The sequence below is a fragment of the Excalfactoria chinensis genome, chromosome 3 (genome assembly GCF_039878825.1).
Source record: "Excalfactoria chinensis isolate bCotChi1 chromosome 3, bCotChi1.hap2, whole genome shotgun sequence".
NCBI lineage: Eukaryota > Metazoa > Chordata > Aves > Galliformes > Phasianidae > Excalfactoria > Excalfactoria chinensis.
Genome location: NC_092827.1, coordinates 75344116 through 75361651, shown reverse-complemented (window position 1 = coordinate 75361651; position 17536 = coordinate 75344116). Strand labels below are relative to the sequence as shown.

Below are 17536 nucleotides of genomic sequence, written 5' to 3'. Positions count from 1 at the left end.
TCTTAATTCCATTTGTTGCTTCCTTTTTCTTTTTCCACCCAGTTACAAAGATACTATGGTAGTTCAGCCCCTGCTGAAAGCTCTCATCAGCCCAGAAGTGCTCTACACTTTGAGTGAGTGAATAAACAGACAAAGAAGTACATCACCATTGTGTTGTCTTTCTAACGACATAACAGCTACCAAAAAAGATGATTTTTGTAAAGCTTAAAACAAGTTTTTAAAGCTACCTGGTAGAAGTTTATGGTACAGATGGAAAACTGGAACACTAATGGTCTTGCTGGAAGATTCTGCTCCTGAGGAAGAGGCACCCACTTTATCTGCCATCACTCTTCCTCGTCTTGATGGTGGACGTGGAGGGGTAGATGAAACAGCTCTTTTTGACTGAGATTTCAAACCTAGTACAGAGATCATAATAAAAATCAAGATACTATAGTATTTAATAACTTCAGATAGTCAAGTCGCAATGTACTCAATCCCTTCAACTGTTGCAAAAAATGTCATACTGAAAAATACAACTAACAAATATCAGAACATAATTCACATATAAAATACACTTGAATCTAATCCCAGTATTTTTCAGTTGAGTACCCAACTAAGTCCCAGGTATAAAACAAGTTGTGACTGTAAACCACTACTTTGATTCTGCTCTTAAACACAGTTAGAGAGCCTATCTATCAATGGGACTGTCCTAGCTTTATCAGTGCACCACGTAATGACATAATGATAGGTATTTTAATTTCCTTTTCCCGGAAAGGGGAAGAAAGAGACCCTCTTTCCCTGTTGTGCTTCATAATATGACAGGAACCTACAGTAAATCTTCTGAGGTTGTTTTTTTCAAATGGAAATCAAGGCAAAAAATATTTCAGTCCATAGTCCACAGACAAACATCCAACTTACCAGGTGACTTCAGCTACAGTACTGACATTAGAACAAGTGACAAAAAGCACCTTTAAATTACTTTTAAAGCTGCCTTGGTCAAAACCTTATAATTAAGAACTACATGAAAATTAAAGGGCTCAATGGGTACATGAAAGCTTACTGAGCTTATGTATCAAAACTGCCACATTTTGAGATGATCAATGGTGATTTGAAGTATACTGAAACTGAAGTACTAGCATGTTTTGTCAACTGTACAGAAAGGCAGAAGTCAACAGATCTAAATAGGAACATATGTGCCACTGCTGCATTATAATCAGCCAAGAGCAGCTGTAAAACTAACATTATCCTGACCTGAAATGTTATAATATGCTATGACTTCACCTTCTTAGTAGGGTAAAAGCTACACTACTCAGCTCATTTCAGTCTTCAGTCTTAGAGAGTAAAGGGGTCCAAGATGGCTGGCCACTCTTCAAGAAGGAAGTCTTAAAGGAGCAAGAGCAGGCTGTCCCCCTGAGCTGCAAAATGAGCTGGTGGGGAAGAAGACCAGCCTGGATGTACAGGGAGCCACTCTTGAGGCTTCGGGAGAAAAAGATAATCTACCTTCTGTGGAAGAACTCAGAGCACAGAGAAGTTGTTAAGATGTGTAGTTAGAAAATCAGAAAGGCAAAAGCCCAGCCTGAACTCAACCTGGCTGTTGGGGTAAAAAGGAACAAGAAACTCTTACAAATATATCAACAGTAAGAGGAAAACTAGGGAGTCTCCACTCTACTGGATGAGGCAGGAAATGTGAGGATAACTGAGGCTGCCCAGGGAGGTGGTGTAGTCACCGAACCTGGTGCTGTTCAAGAAACGTTTGGACACTGAGTTGAAGGACATTACAATTTTGTCTAACGATCATTAATAATTAAATGAATAACTTTAGATTCGATTCCTCTCCCCTACCCTTTTAAAGTCTGGAAGACAATTTTTCAGAAGATGGAACAGAAACATACCAGAAGCAACAACGACACTGTAATTGTCCTGGAACCCATTTTCCGCCTTAACTTTTTCTTTTTCCTCATAGTTCTTCTTTTCTTTATCTTCCTTTTGTTCATTAATTAGCTTAGCTGTGATACTGGGTGTATCTAAACATGGGAAAAAAAAATAAAATCAAAACAGGGGAGAATTGCATTTAATATAACACATTGATTTTGTTGACAGTTTCTAGTCTGTTAACATAACTATACTTGAACTATTTCCGTGGCTTAGACTTCTATGCCAGGCAACAATATTCTTATCAATATCTAAGAATTAAGGTATTGCAAGCACAATCTCCTCTCCCCCCAAATCTGTTTTTTAACAATTTAAAACTGTTACAACCTAAATCTGTTACATGATAAGTCACGTATACTTAGGTTAAAACAGAACTGCAATTAAAAAAAATGAGATAAAAATAGACAAGACAAGCAAACAAAGAATCAAATCAAACCCTAAGGAAAAAAAAAGAAATGTATTTATTTAATTTTAAAGGATATCTACAGAGTTACTTATATTGTTGTATTTAATCACTGCATCTAGATAGCAGTTTCAGATCTGGTGAAATTACAAGATGCATAAAGAACACATCCAAAACTTGTGCAGTTGCTTCAGTGAATATTTAGTTAACTGCAGTACAATTTTGGTTTGATCGTTAGTGTAGTTCAAAGATATCAGCAGGCAGCTTATAAAACTGTTTATTCATTTCAATGGATTATTTTACACCTTGTAAACCACTGGCATCACAAATTTTAAATACATAGTGTGAAAATGCTGTTACTCGGGACCTAATATATATTTACATCTATTTATGTACATGTCCATGTGTATATTTATTTACTAATATATATTTCAGACTTGGTGTGGATGTCCCCATTAGAATTTTTAATATCCTCATTAGCATTATTTATATACTAAACTCTGGTTTGGTCTCATGGGCTGAATGCCCATTTGTTGGTGGATAATACAAACTTCATTAATAAAATTACTAAAGATGCTTAAGAAAACGTATTTTTAGTATTCAGGTAATATCCACCTTTGTTGTTCAGTCTTTCTGACCTGTCATGACCAGCAAATTAGAACTAAGGTACATGGAATACAGAACAAGTGGAACTCATTCTAGACTATTCTATCTGCCATGACACTGCATACTTTCTTCCACTCGTGAAGGGATGTGAGAGCAGCAAGTTTAGCAATGCTCTAGAAAGCTTTTAATATCATCAGAAAAATCACAACAGATACAGAAGGGAAGCATAAAAGACCACAAACTTTTCCAGAACTAATTCTTCCAATTTTAAATGAAACAATTCCATAGCATAAAGCCAAGTTATGATGTGCTATGAAGTCAGCATTTGATTGGTTTCATTATGTGCATTACTGAACATCACATCAGCACATTCCCTTCCCCAGACCCTATTAGCACTGGCTATCAAGCTGAGCACAACACACCACCAAGGCAGCTGATCAGGAGAGGTTATGTCACTGCTGAACAAGATCCTCACCCCATGTGCATCAGCTGTTTCTCTCATTAAAGTATTTCTGACCATAAACAGCAGAAGGAACTAGAGCTCATGGTCACATCCCACACATGATCACATCTGAACACTAAGTCAATAAAGATTTCTATGCAAAACAGTAAATTATTCTGTGTTAAATAAACTTCAAGCATTTTTCTAGGCTTCACTGTTTTTAATTAACATTCCAAAGCACGCGCTGTTTTTGTCAAGTACCATCACAGTACTTCTATCACCTCATTAGATAACACATTTATAGTCCAAATGCACTTATTGATTATGTAAACATATAGATTTTAAGTACACATTAAAAGGCAACAGTTCTTCCGAACTCTGAAAAGATCTGCTTAAGAAATTAAATTCGATCCTACAGTCAAGAAAAGTTAACTCGTATGCATAAGGACTACATACTCAGTCAGGTACATATGCAAGCCCCTCAGAGTGCACATCTGCAATATGGCAAAATCCTAACTGCTATGATCATTTTTGACTTTGATTAGCTACTATTGACAACATCTTAGGATTAAAGCAGAATTACTGGTGTTCCCCCTTCCATCACTCAGTCTCTTTTCTTTGAATTATGCCTGCTTAATATTGATTTTTTTTAAGGTAACACATTTTGCTCTATATTTTACCTGAAGAGAATCAACTTGATGATTTTACCTATAGAGAGCTGTGGCACAAACACAATACCTCTAGGACAATTTCTACGTTTTGAAAAAGAGCATTAACCAGAATCATAAAAATACAGGTCTATTTTCTAAAGTATTAATTGAATATCTAGGTGAAATTCATTTTAAGGTTACGGCATCTACCATTCAGGTACTGAATCTCATACCATGGCCTGTGGAGGCCTAATCAACAAAGTCCCCTATAGATTCATTTCTCCACAGAAATTCAAGCGGTATAACAAAATACTCCATTCTATAAAAATAAACTAAAGTCATGCCTTGAAAATTAATCTCTACAAGCAGATTAAGCTTTCCAGTCTCCATGTAATAAGTAAACTGTAGTGCCTGTATAGTATACAAATGTGTATCCAAAGAAACTGGATCATCGGCACTCTTCTCATAACAACACCATTGAGATAACCTTTTAAGTTTCAGGATATTAAGAGACATTACTGGGGATATATTTAAGTGAAAGGGCATTCTGAAGTGCAATATTTGCAGTTTGACTTGAGGGATTTAAGAATACATGAGTACAAAGCAAAACACCAACAAAAATTTTACCTTCCCCTCTAAAATGGTACCAATTAATTACCAGAATTTAATGGAAGAAAAAAAAAAAGTATACAACCAGTGAAGTGCATTTAAAACAGAACATGCAAGGTATATCCATAAGATTATAATTTAAACCTCTGTGTCACATTTAACAAGTACCTAGGAACACTGCAAACATACATGTAAGACATCCTTTGCTTTCAAAAAAAAACAAACCAAAACAAAAAAACTACCTTAAAAATAAAAGAAACTGTTATAAACTTGCCTGACACACGATCAAGAACTTCAGCTAGAGTTGTTGAGACAGGCAAATGAAGAGTGCGAAATTTGTGCCCCGCTCCATACATTGGATGTTGAATTACATGACTAGTAGCATTAATTCTACCTTTGTACAGCTGAAAGATAAAAAGTGAACATGCTTTAAAGATTCAGAAATAAGTTAAAACACTGTGTTTTTATAAATAGACCTCGGCAAAATAAAATTATCTCTTATGCGTGCTTAAAATGAAAACTTATTTACTCTTCAACTTTAGAGGGTCAAATTATGACAAGATACTACCTCTTTAAGAGCTCCAACTAGTGAATAAAGTTCTTCTACCTAATGTATTTACTTTTTGCAGTTATGATGGATAACTAAATCACTGTTAATTAAAATATTTCAAGTATTTCAGTATCAGATACATTAGTCTGAGCTGTGTTCATACTTTTGTATTGTTCTTTGCTTGCAATAACTTTACAAACTTTCCTGCACAGAGAGCTCCCATTTCCAAACCATCAGGAAAACTGATTACTAATATCTATTCACAGAACCAATTTATTGCTGTGCAATACTAACAAATGCATTTAATACTTCATGACAATGGCAAACTGACTTAAATAAACAGTTTTGCTAAGACCTCCAGAGACAAAACGGGGATCCGACACTTTAAAGATATATTTGCTAGATATATACTAGAAATATACTCTGCATAACCAGATCACTTTTAAGTCTCTGCTTTGGATGTGAAAGGAGGAATCTTTTACCCACTAAGAGACTATTTCTTGGTATTGTTAGCAGATGAAACTGAATTATCTGGCAACGTTTCGCTCTCAACTAGTTCAGTAATACTGCAAAAATCTGTTCTATGTAAACAATTCTATTCGAAAACTGATGCTACCTCTATAATACCAAAAGCCATATTAAGAATTGATTTCAGCTAGGTTAAAACAAAACATTTAAACGTTCTTGTACTACAAATTTGTATGCTCTCCCTTTTCCATTTAACACCATCTAATCCAGTTTCCCTGTCTTATATAAGAGCACAGCATTTCGGACAATGATTTTAACTCTGTTCTGGCGAAGAAGTGTAAATGCATAAAGTTGTTCTACAGATCAGTTCAAGAATTTGTCATTCAAGAATTTAATTGTGGTGCTACGGCTAACACTGAAGGATCCCTGCCAGTTCTGGAGCATCAAAATTGAGACAGTTCTTCAACAAAATTTATAATAAAGAACTTACATCTATGTTTATTGCTAATATTTAAGAATACTTTAAAAAAGTCTTCCATAGAAAAAAATTCCAGTCTTCTGTCAGAATGTGGATGTTTTCAGCGAGATGATTTTGTCTCAAAATACTGTCTTAAATTTTCTTTTAAAATGCTGAATTACAATTCACCTAAACATTACTTTCCAGATATGTACAAGAAGTAAAAGCTGCTGCCTGACCATTTCAAAGTTGAATATACAATGACTTTTTGGGGGGTTAAATTTGAGACATGTAGATAGCAAAAACCCTTACTGGACATGGGGACTGAAGAAACAAAGTCACTTTCTCATCCTCAAGCATCAGCTGCAAAAAAAGCCTCCGAATAAATCCTGAAATGTTTCCAGAGGTCGGGAGGTTCCCACGCTGAGGAGAAGACTGAAACAATTCACAGAGAACCTGGGAATACAAAATTACATCATATTTAAAGTATTTCTATATTTAGGTCTCCAAAATACAGCTCTACACAGCCATAATAAGCAATGCCTAAGATCTACTTTCCGGCTATCATTCAAACCAGACCAGCAGTGAGCACCACTGAAGAAACAATCAACAGAAATTTTTAAGAACATACAAAATACTGAATACAGCAAAGTGATGGTAAACATGTACGGTGCTAAGAAAAATAAAAACAGAAAATAAGTATTCAGGAAAATAACTTTCGAATTCCGAAAGCAAGACTTTCCTATTCTGTAGCAAAGTGTCACTATTGGCCATTTGCAGAGAAATGAGCTGCCTTCCTTTTTTCACTCTAGTCAAACTGCTCCCAGGGCACTGATATTCTTAATGCTGAAAGGAGAAATCATTTTAATTGTACCCTCATTAAGGTAGGTCTGAAAGGCTAACCAACTGTGAGGAAATTAGCTGAATCTGCATTAGAATAATGTAAATTCTGTAATATTCCACATATTCCTGGACGCCAATTGCACAGTGTACGTGTCTGTTTAAATAAACAGCAATTTTCCTCCAATTTCTTAATTTCAAATACGTGCATGGAGCTTCATTTTCAAATCACACTTTAAAAGATTTTAAGCCCATGTACTTAAATACAGTATTGTGGATTTTGGACTGCAGTGTCTTGTTAAGGCCAGAAATACATCTGGATACAGCCAAGCAGAACACAAATCCATACACAGCACTGAATGGCCAAGCCCAAGTATTCTTATAGTTTTCTAAGTCTGATCAATCAGCGAACAGTTTCAACACAAAACTCTCCCAGCTGATGACAACTTACAAAACAAACCTTAAAGAAAGAAAGAAAAAAAAGTTTCAAAATTAGAAACTATGCAAATTTTGACTCATTATTAACCAAGAAACAACAATCTCATTTGCTTTCTGTCTCACCTGTGCCATAAGCCTCTGGTTATTAGGATGGCAAGAAATGCACTGTAAGAAGAAAGCAACTGTTGCATTTTCAATTGCTGTCCGCTGCTGAGTGGTCAGCCCCGCTGTTACAGTTGAAGAAAGCAAGCTGGATCTTGCACCTGTCTGTTGCGCAGTCACACTGTGTCCTCCAGAAGTAGCACCAGAATGGCACAACAGAAATAAAAGTGCCGTCCACAGCGGATTGACTTCCGAACCACCCAACCAGTCCTTCATTACGTGGCTGTTGCCAACTTCTGTCAAAAACCTGAGAACGGGAGCAACCAGGTCTGCTGTGATAGGCATTTTATTAAAGTGCTGTGGGACATGGTGCCTCCTGAGTCTGTCCTGGGTGGTATCTGTTGATTGTGCATTGCAGTCCGAGCTAGATGTATGGTTAAAGCAAAAACTAGCAAGACTTCTTACAAGCAGCGAAGGCAAACCTGAGTCCAATAACTGCTTGATAGCTTCAGGAGACTGAGATGAGGCAGCAAGAGTAGCCAGGTGAGACTCTGTTAGTGCAAGAGGGGCTTGTGCGTTTTTAGAGTCATCTGTTAAAGATGAACTGAGATCCTGCTTTTTGCTGTCATCAGTCATGGACAGTCTGTGCTGACATTGCATTGGAGGAGGAGTGATACCCATCCATCCCATGAGTAAGGAAAAGTAATTTGGGTGGATGTGACACATTGAGCAAAGCAAACTATCAACAGCTTTCTTCAAAACCATGTTGCAGGGAAGAGACATGGACCAGTTAAACAGTGACCTGTAGAAGACAAAAATAATATCAAAACATAGATAGCTTACCACTCATATTCCCTTTTCCTCATCATTTTATACATCATCTTTCCACATTAACTACTCTAGAAGCTGTTGTAGAACTGAGTTTGACAGACTCATTTGGATCACTGTACCAGCAGGACATTCATTACAGAGAAGGCACGGCTCACCCCTATATTTGAATTTATTTCATCATACTATATCAAAAATAGCAAAGAGGTGGCTCTTGCTGAGATGTTGCCATCAAAGACAAGATTTCCATCTTTGGACAGCTGTCAATTTACACACTTTTGAGACAACTGCAACATCCCTGTGCTTTCAACTCTTCAAGATGCAGCTTCTAGAATAGCACACATTTTCCACAAAGTTCTCTTTATTAGTCCTTTGTAAAAACGGAAAGTGTTTTAATACTTTTGCTTTTCTCCCCCTGCATCCCCCTTTTCTTTTTTTAACATTTCTTTTATTAGAATTGTAACTGAAGACATTGCACAGACAATGAAAGCAGGAAGAATCTCACTGATTAAATGACACTATTCTTACTATCCTTAGGACACAAGTTGACAACATCTACGTTTAAGTTCAGTTCTATGCAAATAATATCAGAACAAAGTGAACTGAATGAAAAAGCTATTCTGGTCCAATTATTTAGCTTATACTTGTGCAACGGTATTTGTAGATTAGTGGAAATATTATACTTCTCCTACTCTGAACAAGCCAGTATGAAGAACTATTTTAAAAAGCAGTTTTCTGAACTGCATTCAAGTTAATATGACATCATATATAAGATATATAATCTAGAACTCTAAATATACACACGAATGCACACCTTGCAGCGCTATGATGTTAGTATCACAGAATCACAGAATTGTAGGGGTTGGAAGGGACCTCTAGAGATCATCGAGTCCAACCCCCCTGCCAAAGCAGGCTCCCTACACCAGGTCACACAGGTAGGCATCCAGGCGGGTCTTGAACATCTCCAGAGAAGGAGACTTCACCACCTGCCTGGACAGCCTGTTCCAGTGCTCCGTCACCCGCACTGTAAAGAAGTTCTTGTGCACATTTATGTGGAACTTCCTATGCTGAAGTTAGTATTTTAACATTTGAATATATCATCCGATATCACATTTGTATTTAAAAGATAAGGACTGTTTTTTCCCCTTTGGATAGAAGTCTTATTTTATGTTCGGTTAAAGAGAACTGAAGACTCCAAAAGAGAATGTAGATCTAACAAATGTTAGTTTCAGTGCTGGCTGATTAAAAACTCCTCCAAGACAAAACACTAATGATGATTTTGGAAAAGTTCCCAAACTTTGAGTGGAGAGTATTTTTTAAAATCCACATATAACAACAGCACACAAACACTTCAATTTAAATTCAACACAGTCCTTCCACCAAGATTTTCTAGGTGAATTTATTGTCCACAGAAAAATAAAATTCTTTTCCAACTAGATATTAAAAGTAACTAAGGAATAAATTAGTATCTACTAGTAAAAAAAACAAAACCAAAATAGTGAAATCGAACATGGGAATGACTGGAAAATACATCCAAAGGAGAAGTGATACATCACATGAAGGAGAACTTAAGAGTTATAGTTAGAGACAACAGGATTACTTCAAAAGTTGAAGTATCAAAGAAGATGAATACAGCAGAGATGTTGTTTTTCTTAGAAGAACTATTTTTCCCATGTTTAACAAAAATCCTTCTCTACTCATTTGAAAGCATATTATATAATTTGCTCCAGATGCTGGCTGATATGAATTATAGGTTTACTTGGCAGGAGGCAGAGGAACAAGGCTATATTGCAACATGCATACCGAAACTAGGTACAATAGTTTTATAAGCAGTTCTTCATTTCATCCCATGCTGAAAACCACATACTCTCCAACATACAGGGATTCAATTGTTAATCCCTCTTCCATATTGGTGCAAATCCAATTGGGTTATTCATTTTAAGAAATCTATCTTATTATAGTTCTTTCTTCTCAAATGTTATAATTCTTAAAATATACACCTGATAATACACATGTGTTTATCTACAAAGCCACCTGTTTAGATACCTTTTTAGTATTCATCCTTTCAACCAGCATCAGGGCTATCAATTTCCACTACTTATTCCACTTCAAGCTTTATTATTTCCAAACAAAATAATTTAGTCAGAAAAGCATGTGGTACAATACTTCTTTTGTTTTACTTACTCGAAGAGCTCTCTGTCCAGCAATGCTGGTAAATCATACTCAACAAGCAGTTCATAACTATGCCACAAAATTGCAGCTACACAATGCAAATGGGAAGGAGATGGCATCAAAAGACCATACTCTCTTGTTGAGCTATTTGGACAAATGTAGCTGACCCGGCCACTTTTTTTCATAGCTGCAACTCTTGCGGAATCACTGACCCATTTTAACAGTGCTTGAATCCTGGAAGGCAAGATGATGTAGTACATTACAAAGGGTCAAAGAAACACTCAAAGCCAAATTAACTTGCTCTCTTTGAGTAGGTTGATTTAGACATTTATCACTTTCTTTGAAGCAGAGTTCAAGAATGAGCTCAAACTCTGTTTTCAAGCCTTAAATCACTAACAGCACAAAATAAATTAAAAACACGTATCAGCTTTGACAGTCAAACGTAAGCTTTCTTACCACAGAGAAGGAAAACATAGAAGGTAACTAGATTCTAAGTATTTGAGAGAAAATTCAGCTGAACACTAGGAGTTTTCTCACTTTTCTAAGACCAAATAAGAGAGGGAAAGCATTTTCTGTAAAGGATGGGAAGAGCCAGAAGGGAAAGCTGAAAGGCTTCTTTAGATATATGCACTTTCAGGCTATACTAAAATAATCAGATTTTAAAAGGCTCTGGCTTTTGTGTCACTGTTTAGCAGACTATGCACACTTCCATAGGATAATCCAAATAACGTTACCTATCTTTTGTTCCAGGATCTTGAGTTGTTCCCAGCTGATAAAGAATGTCTATTGTGGAGTCAGAAGAGAGACCATTTAATCTTCCAAACAGTAAAGGGCTATTCAGATCTTGCCGCATTCAAAAAAGAAAAAAAAAAAAAAAGAAAAAAAAAAGAAAAGAAAGAAAAGAAATAAAGAAATGGGGGGTTTGGGAGGGAGGGGAAAAGGGGAAAACAACAGAAGTACTTACATACATATTTTTTAAAAGTATTCACAAAATTGTTAAGGAATTGCAATATTAACACTGAACTGAGCTTTGCTATTAACATATGCAGGCTAAGACATCACTATCATGATATCCCACACTTAATGTGCTCAATATAATGTTCAACCTTACTACAGAAGAAAAAAATTAATTGCAACATTAATCAGACAGAAGACTTGCAGATTTAACTAGCACTATTTTCTTCAACACACTCCCAAAAGGCATAGAATCCAGTCATAGAATCAAGAACTTAACTAATTACAATAGAGCTGTCAAACCTCATATATGCAAGCAAATGTTTGGTTTAATATGGAAGCTCACTTAATTCCAATTTCCCCCAACACGACTCTAGCCCAGGAATTCCTTGGATTATTTCCAATTCATTTTCTCCTTCCTATATTCTCCCGTCCCCTGTCATTTAGGAAACTACTCTCCTATTTCACAGCACTCCAATAAAAGATAATGTGCTATAGTGTGTCACATTAACTCATGGTGAAGTACATCACATGAGGCATTTTGAAAAGGTGTTTTCCGTTAGAATCAGCAACTTCAAAACAGCACAAATAAGAGTTCAGATCTCTTTTACTTAAAAGCCACTAAAGAGCTAAGCAAAGTGATACAGAATCATAAGCATGCAAAAACCCCACAGTACATTGACTGAAGAGCTATTGCTATGGGACATAAATCAGCTGCTGAATAATTGTCTCACTTAGTGCTATTCAGATTTTACTCTATCCAACTGCTTATTACAGATCAAACATGCCCATACTTCTTTCCCTAGAACTACTCTGAGGTATTCTTTATGTTGAAGGACTTAGACACTGTGTACAGGTAGACACACAGCTGCACTTCGGATATACTGCATAGCCTACTTTTGAGACTTCAGAACATTCCCCTTATCATAGATTTCTGCACAAAATGAAACAGTGCTGGTTCTACTGTTTTACTATTGCAGAGCTACTCAGACACAAAGCTCTGCGATACCCAGAAATATAATGGCAAGTTAAACAATGTTGTCATGAAAAAAAAATAGCAAGTACTGGCAAGCAGAATTCAAACTCTGAAAGTAACATGCAAATACACTACATTTGTAAGTTTATACAAGCAACTTTTTAAGCAAGAATTGAAAAGAAAGATAATGCACTCACCTGCAGGGTCACTCCCTGATGCTGAGCAGTTTCTGAGAAGGATGTCAATCAATTTGAGGCCTATTCTGGTAGACTGCAGCCCAATTTTTACAAGCACAGCCTCAATGTTTGGAGAATGCATGCCACAGTATGGTGACATCAGTAACGCAGCACATGTCTGCAACAGATTAGCTGTGGGTGCTGCAGCACTAGCCATCATTCCTTCTAAATCACTTATATGAGTGAGGCAGTGGTGTAATAATCTTAACCATCCAATACTAAAAAAAAGGAAAAGAGGAAAATGTGTCATTTTCTCATTTTATTTTTCATCTATACTGCATCTACTTCTATTAGACTCTATGACAAGTATTGCAGAAAACTACTGCTACACAATGAGACAGTCTGAGAAAAGTAAATTGAAATAACTGAATCTAAGAGTACAACATAACATACATGAGCATTACTGCTGCAATGACTACTTTGAGTTCCTAAGAAAGGCAAAATTCATGGGTAAAGGTAGTATTTTTATGCTTGTTTTTGTTTTTGAATTATGTTATCGTGTACAGGGACAAACCAAACTTTTTTCTAGCTCTGAAGTACTCCTTACAACCTGCAATAAACGTGTACATAATGGGAAAGGTCACATAAATGTGAAAGATTAAATAGCGCATCTCCTCACTTGGACACAAATGGATAGATAAGCAAAGTCAAGATCCCGCAGTAACATTTGGCAACTAATTATATATCTTTCCTAGAAATAAGAGCTTTAAGAGGATTGCTTGCCATTGTTTGCAATGGCAGCGCTAGCTGCGTACCTTTTTAGGGTCACTCACAAATTACAGTGAACACTAGTGAGCAGAGAGTCCCACCTGACATAAAAACTGCAAGAAAACTACAGAAATTACATTTATCATTGCGTTTCTTCCCCAAGTCTCTTGTGAACAACATTGCTCACTATTACTTTTAATAATAATAAAAAGTAATCCTAAGGCAATCTAAATTTACATGAGATAAATGACGTCACTTCACTAATAAGTTTTCACAATTAATTTTGCCCACTTTTTTGGGAGCGGGAGGCAGTGAAACCATGGCAGGCTTGTAAGAGATATCTTACACAAAGCTTGCATTTCTATTTTGTTTTTATTTTTTTATTTTTTCCTAAAGTCATAAAATACTTAGAAATGTTCTCCATATCTCCTCTTCCGACTTAAAAACAACAAGCTTCAAAGCTGAAACACTCCAAAGTCATGAATTTTAATTATTAAGTAAGCTAAATTTCAATCAAACCAATAACCTCAAATATTTACCTACAAATGATTAAATTCAGGTTGAAAAACACTGGGGCTGTCCTTAAATGTTTATTTTTATTTTAAAAATAAGTACGAAATTCAAAATCACACCTAAGCAAATCAAAGCTTTTGAAAAGACTTCTTGCTGCTATGCCAGAATCACAACATTCAGTTCCTATCTCTCAATTGTCTGTAAACAGAAATATTGGATACGACTTCCACAAAACATCCTATTCTTCTGTTTCTATTCCTGCTTCAACACTTACGTAAGTTTCCTGACTTCAGAAGAGATAAGAAATATGCCGCTACTTTTTTGACAACTATCTATACTTAAGGACACCAAAATGTAAGTTTTAATGCTTTCACATCCTTTGTTTTTGTTCACCGTTACAGAGATGAAACATTTTCATTTTACACATGCAGAATAAGCACACTACAAAGCATGCTCTAGTCTCTGTCAACTGATACCAGAGGCTTACCTTGTTTTAGAGACCTGATCCTCAGAAGGAAGGAATGGATTATTGACTGTTGCAGATGAGGTGTTTCCAAAAGCTGTGAGGCCCAACAGCTTGATTTGAGAGAGGCCTAATGTACTGGCATCCCGTGGGCGATGGAGACGAAGACAGACAGCTGACGCAACTTCAGCTTTTACAAGCTGTATTTTTATGTATGTGAGACCGCTTGTGATAACAGGAGTTGACAAAGGTAACATGTTGACACCATCTGCACTTATTTCAACAGATACTGATGAAGGGCAAGCTATGGAGCAAGGTAAGAAGGTTTAATACCATTTAAAAACCTGTACTGGTTTGATTTTAAGCATTACACGTGTATTCATCTTAGAGATAGAACATGATGAAAATGAACTTACGCAAACACTAATACAGAACTGCAGCTAGAGTATGTACCCTGTGTGATAACACATGGTGAAATGCATAAGCATTTGGATAAACGGGTTATACAGCTTATTCCAAAGATGGAAGATGAAGAAAAGTCCTGTCAGTATAGATATCACAGTTTTTCCTATTTGGGCTATTGCAAGAAGAGCTAAGGAAAACAAGAAAATTTGTTTCTCTCATGCTTCATTGCAACTCCCATACAACACCATTTCACCTGAATACCAACATCATGTTCTCCTAAATTTTGAGCATCTTTGACAAGTTTTCTGGCATATTGATGTTAATGCCACAAAACATGCACTAAGATGCACGAAATCAATCAGAATCAGAGACTTCTACTCTCAAGACAAGCAGAAATAGTAAGCTCTTCAACTCACTTATTGGCATTCTTCATACAGTGTATTTGTTTTTGTTCTTCTGATGCTGTTTCTGACACTGCTAAAACTTAATCATTAAGTTTTCGAATCAGTGGTGTCAGCGAATGTACTTACTTGCAAGAGAGGCCAGATGAGGCTGGATGTGTATCTCTTTGAGCAGCACTGCTGCAGGAAGATGAATTGTGAGATCACACCAAGCCTCCTCAGGTAAAAATATGTACGACCACGCAGCAGATCGAGCTCTCCTATGTGGAGGAGTAGCCTGTAACAGTACTTCAGCAGGTTGGGCAGTAGGGCTGCTTGAGGTGATGGAACCTACAAAAAACAGCAGTATTAACATTATTTATAATTATTATTAATTAAATCCAGATTAATTTACCACCTGAATTATGGAAAAAACTCTTTAATACCTGTTTTGTTTATTCACCCATTCCATACATGATAATGCTGACATATGTTTCTTTCAATTTTCAAGTGTTCTACATATACAGTGTACATATCTACATGAACGTGAAGGTGCTTGAACGCATGCTAGAGTACATCTGCTATCAAACCCCTGAACTTTTCATCAAGATCTTGTTACAGAAACAAGCCAATCTAAAGGTCCAGGTTAAATAGTATGCTTATAACTTGAACTCTGTTCATTCATAGTAAACCTAATGAGAGTTTTAAAGGTTTCAGTATTAGAATGGTAACAAATGTCTTTATAATCAAAATCTGCAGCCATTTTTCTGTAGTTTAGTTTAACACAAAACCCCTTTTTCTAAATTTAGACACCAAATCCAAAAGCCTATAACTATATCAACAACCTACTTTTCAAAGCTTAGAATGACTCAAGAACAAAGTAAAAAGACCCAGACTACATTTTCTCTTGCAAGTTGAATGGCTCAGCAAGACTGGATCTGTGCTGTACCAAGAACAGATACACGAGGTGTTTTACTTTTGAGCAGCTCCAGCCTCATCCTATGACTGACTGCCTATTATTAGCTGGGGGTAAATTCCTAATGTACACATTTTACTTTCATCCCAAATGAATTCAGTTTGTGCCTCAGATAATACCAGCCAGTGAGAATCAACATATAGAAAGCAAAGTCCATCGGAAGGTACACTTCAAAATCATGCTCTCAACAGGAAGTGAATTATGAAAGCAGATAAGCTCAAAACAGAACACCAAGAAATGCAGCACTTTACGAGGCTGAGGACAAGACACACAAGAAGCCACTGTGATATATATTTAGGATTTTTAGTACTGAAAGTAGGTAAGTACCAACGTTTGCAGGTTTTTCAAATGTATCTCTTCAGAATTAGTGAATAGTGAAGAAGATTACAAATGGTTCCACGTTCTGATAAATAAACCCCTTTTTTCCCCCTAATGTTATTTTACTATTTTAAACTTGAATGAAAGGACTAAAAGGGACTTCTTTCTTATCCTACAGTATTTCCAAAGCTTTTTAAAAAATAAGTCTTCTTCACTTATTAGAGTAAGATACTGGGTGTACACATTTGTCAGCTACACTGGGCTAATGTGCAGCAGCACGAATCAAGATACTAGCGGTGGAAGACAGAAAACCTCAATAAAATATTAGAGTGTATATACACCTTAAAACTCATGCATGTTAATAAGAGGCAGCCATTATAATAATACCAAAAAAGCACTGCAACTCTAATAAATGTTCATGCAGGTAGCACTGATGCATTTAGGTACAAGCATGAGAACAGCGTCAGCAAGAACAGCCCAATGCTCCAGCATCTGCTGTTGTCTGACCTAGCTCAGGCTCATTCTGAGTGAAATGCTATGGAAAGCTTCTGTAACAGCTGGATTCAATCTGCGCATTAAGTGCAGCCAGTGAGCCTTAATGGATTACCACAGAAACTGGGCTGGACCTGTGTATTCAAACAACCCAGGAGAGGAAGGGGCTTACCTTGTTTCAATGACTACATCACATACTGACCACTTCCCTTCCTTCCACCCCCAACCAAACAAGCTCCTATTAATGTGGAAGAAAAGTTCACCAAGGAATTTGTTTACTCGGCTACATTTTGAAACACTAGTACCCTCTCTGTTTAGAAGGCTTGGCAGTACTTCAATATTTGACACAGTACTTCTTGTTATGGACATGATACAGATTCAAACGGCCACTGGATATTAAGATGAGAGAAGGTTGTATTACTTACCCAAGGGTGCAAAATTGTGAATTCCCTCTGCATTATCAGGTTCAGAAGCTAGCACTCTGGCTTTCAAACTACTGTCTGTTGCTTTGGTGGGTCCAGAATCAAGGAATTTCATAATAGTCGAAACCATACTTCTTGCTGTGTTAACAATAGCTCTTGTGCTCGTTACCATGTTGTTACAAATAAGCTGAACACCACCTATGTATAATTAGAATGA

The 17536-nt window shown here is 36.5% G+C and overlaps 1 protein-coding gene across 7 annotated transcripts in view; it reads right to left on the bottom strand.

Moving 5' to 3' along the window:
- The window catches only part of BIRC6 (baculoviral IAP repeat containing 6), a 162767-nt gene that overhangs the window by 63854 nt on the left and 81377 nt on the right, over positions 1 to 17536 (bottom strand). For all 7 annotated transcript variants that reach the window (XM_072333401.1, XM_072333402.1, XM_072333404.1 and 4 more), the window contains exons 49-59: positions 17323 to 17517; positions 15262 to 15462; positions 14351 to 14630; positions 12604 to 12860; positions 11211 to 11319; positions 10489 to 10710; positions 7498 to 8278; positions 6409 to 6552; positions 4896 to 5025; positions 1872 to 2003; positions 228 to 395 (exon numbers count right to left, since the gene is read on the bottom strand). In XM_072333401.1, coding sequence (XP_072189502.1) covers positions 228 to 395; positions 1872 to 2003; positions 4896 to 5025; positions 6409 to 6552; positions 7498 to 8278; positions 10489 to 10710; positions 11211 to 11319; positions 12604 to 12860; positions 14351 to 14630; positions 15262 to 15462; positions 17323 to 17517 — 2619 coding nt within the window. The remainder of the gene's footprint in view (positions 1 to 227; positions 396 to 1871; positions 2004 to 4895; positions 5026 to 6408; positions 6553 to 7497; positions 8279 to 10488; positions 10711 to 11210; positions 11320 to 12603; positions 12861 to 14350; positions 14631 to 15261; positions 15463 to 17322; positions 17518 to 17536) is intronic.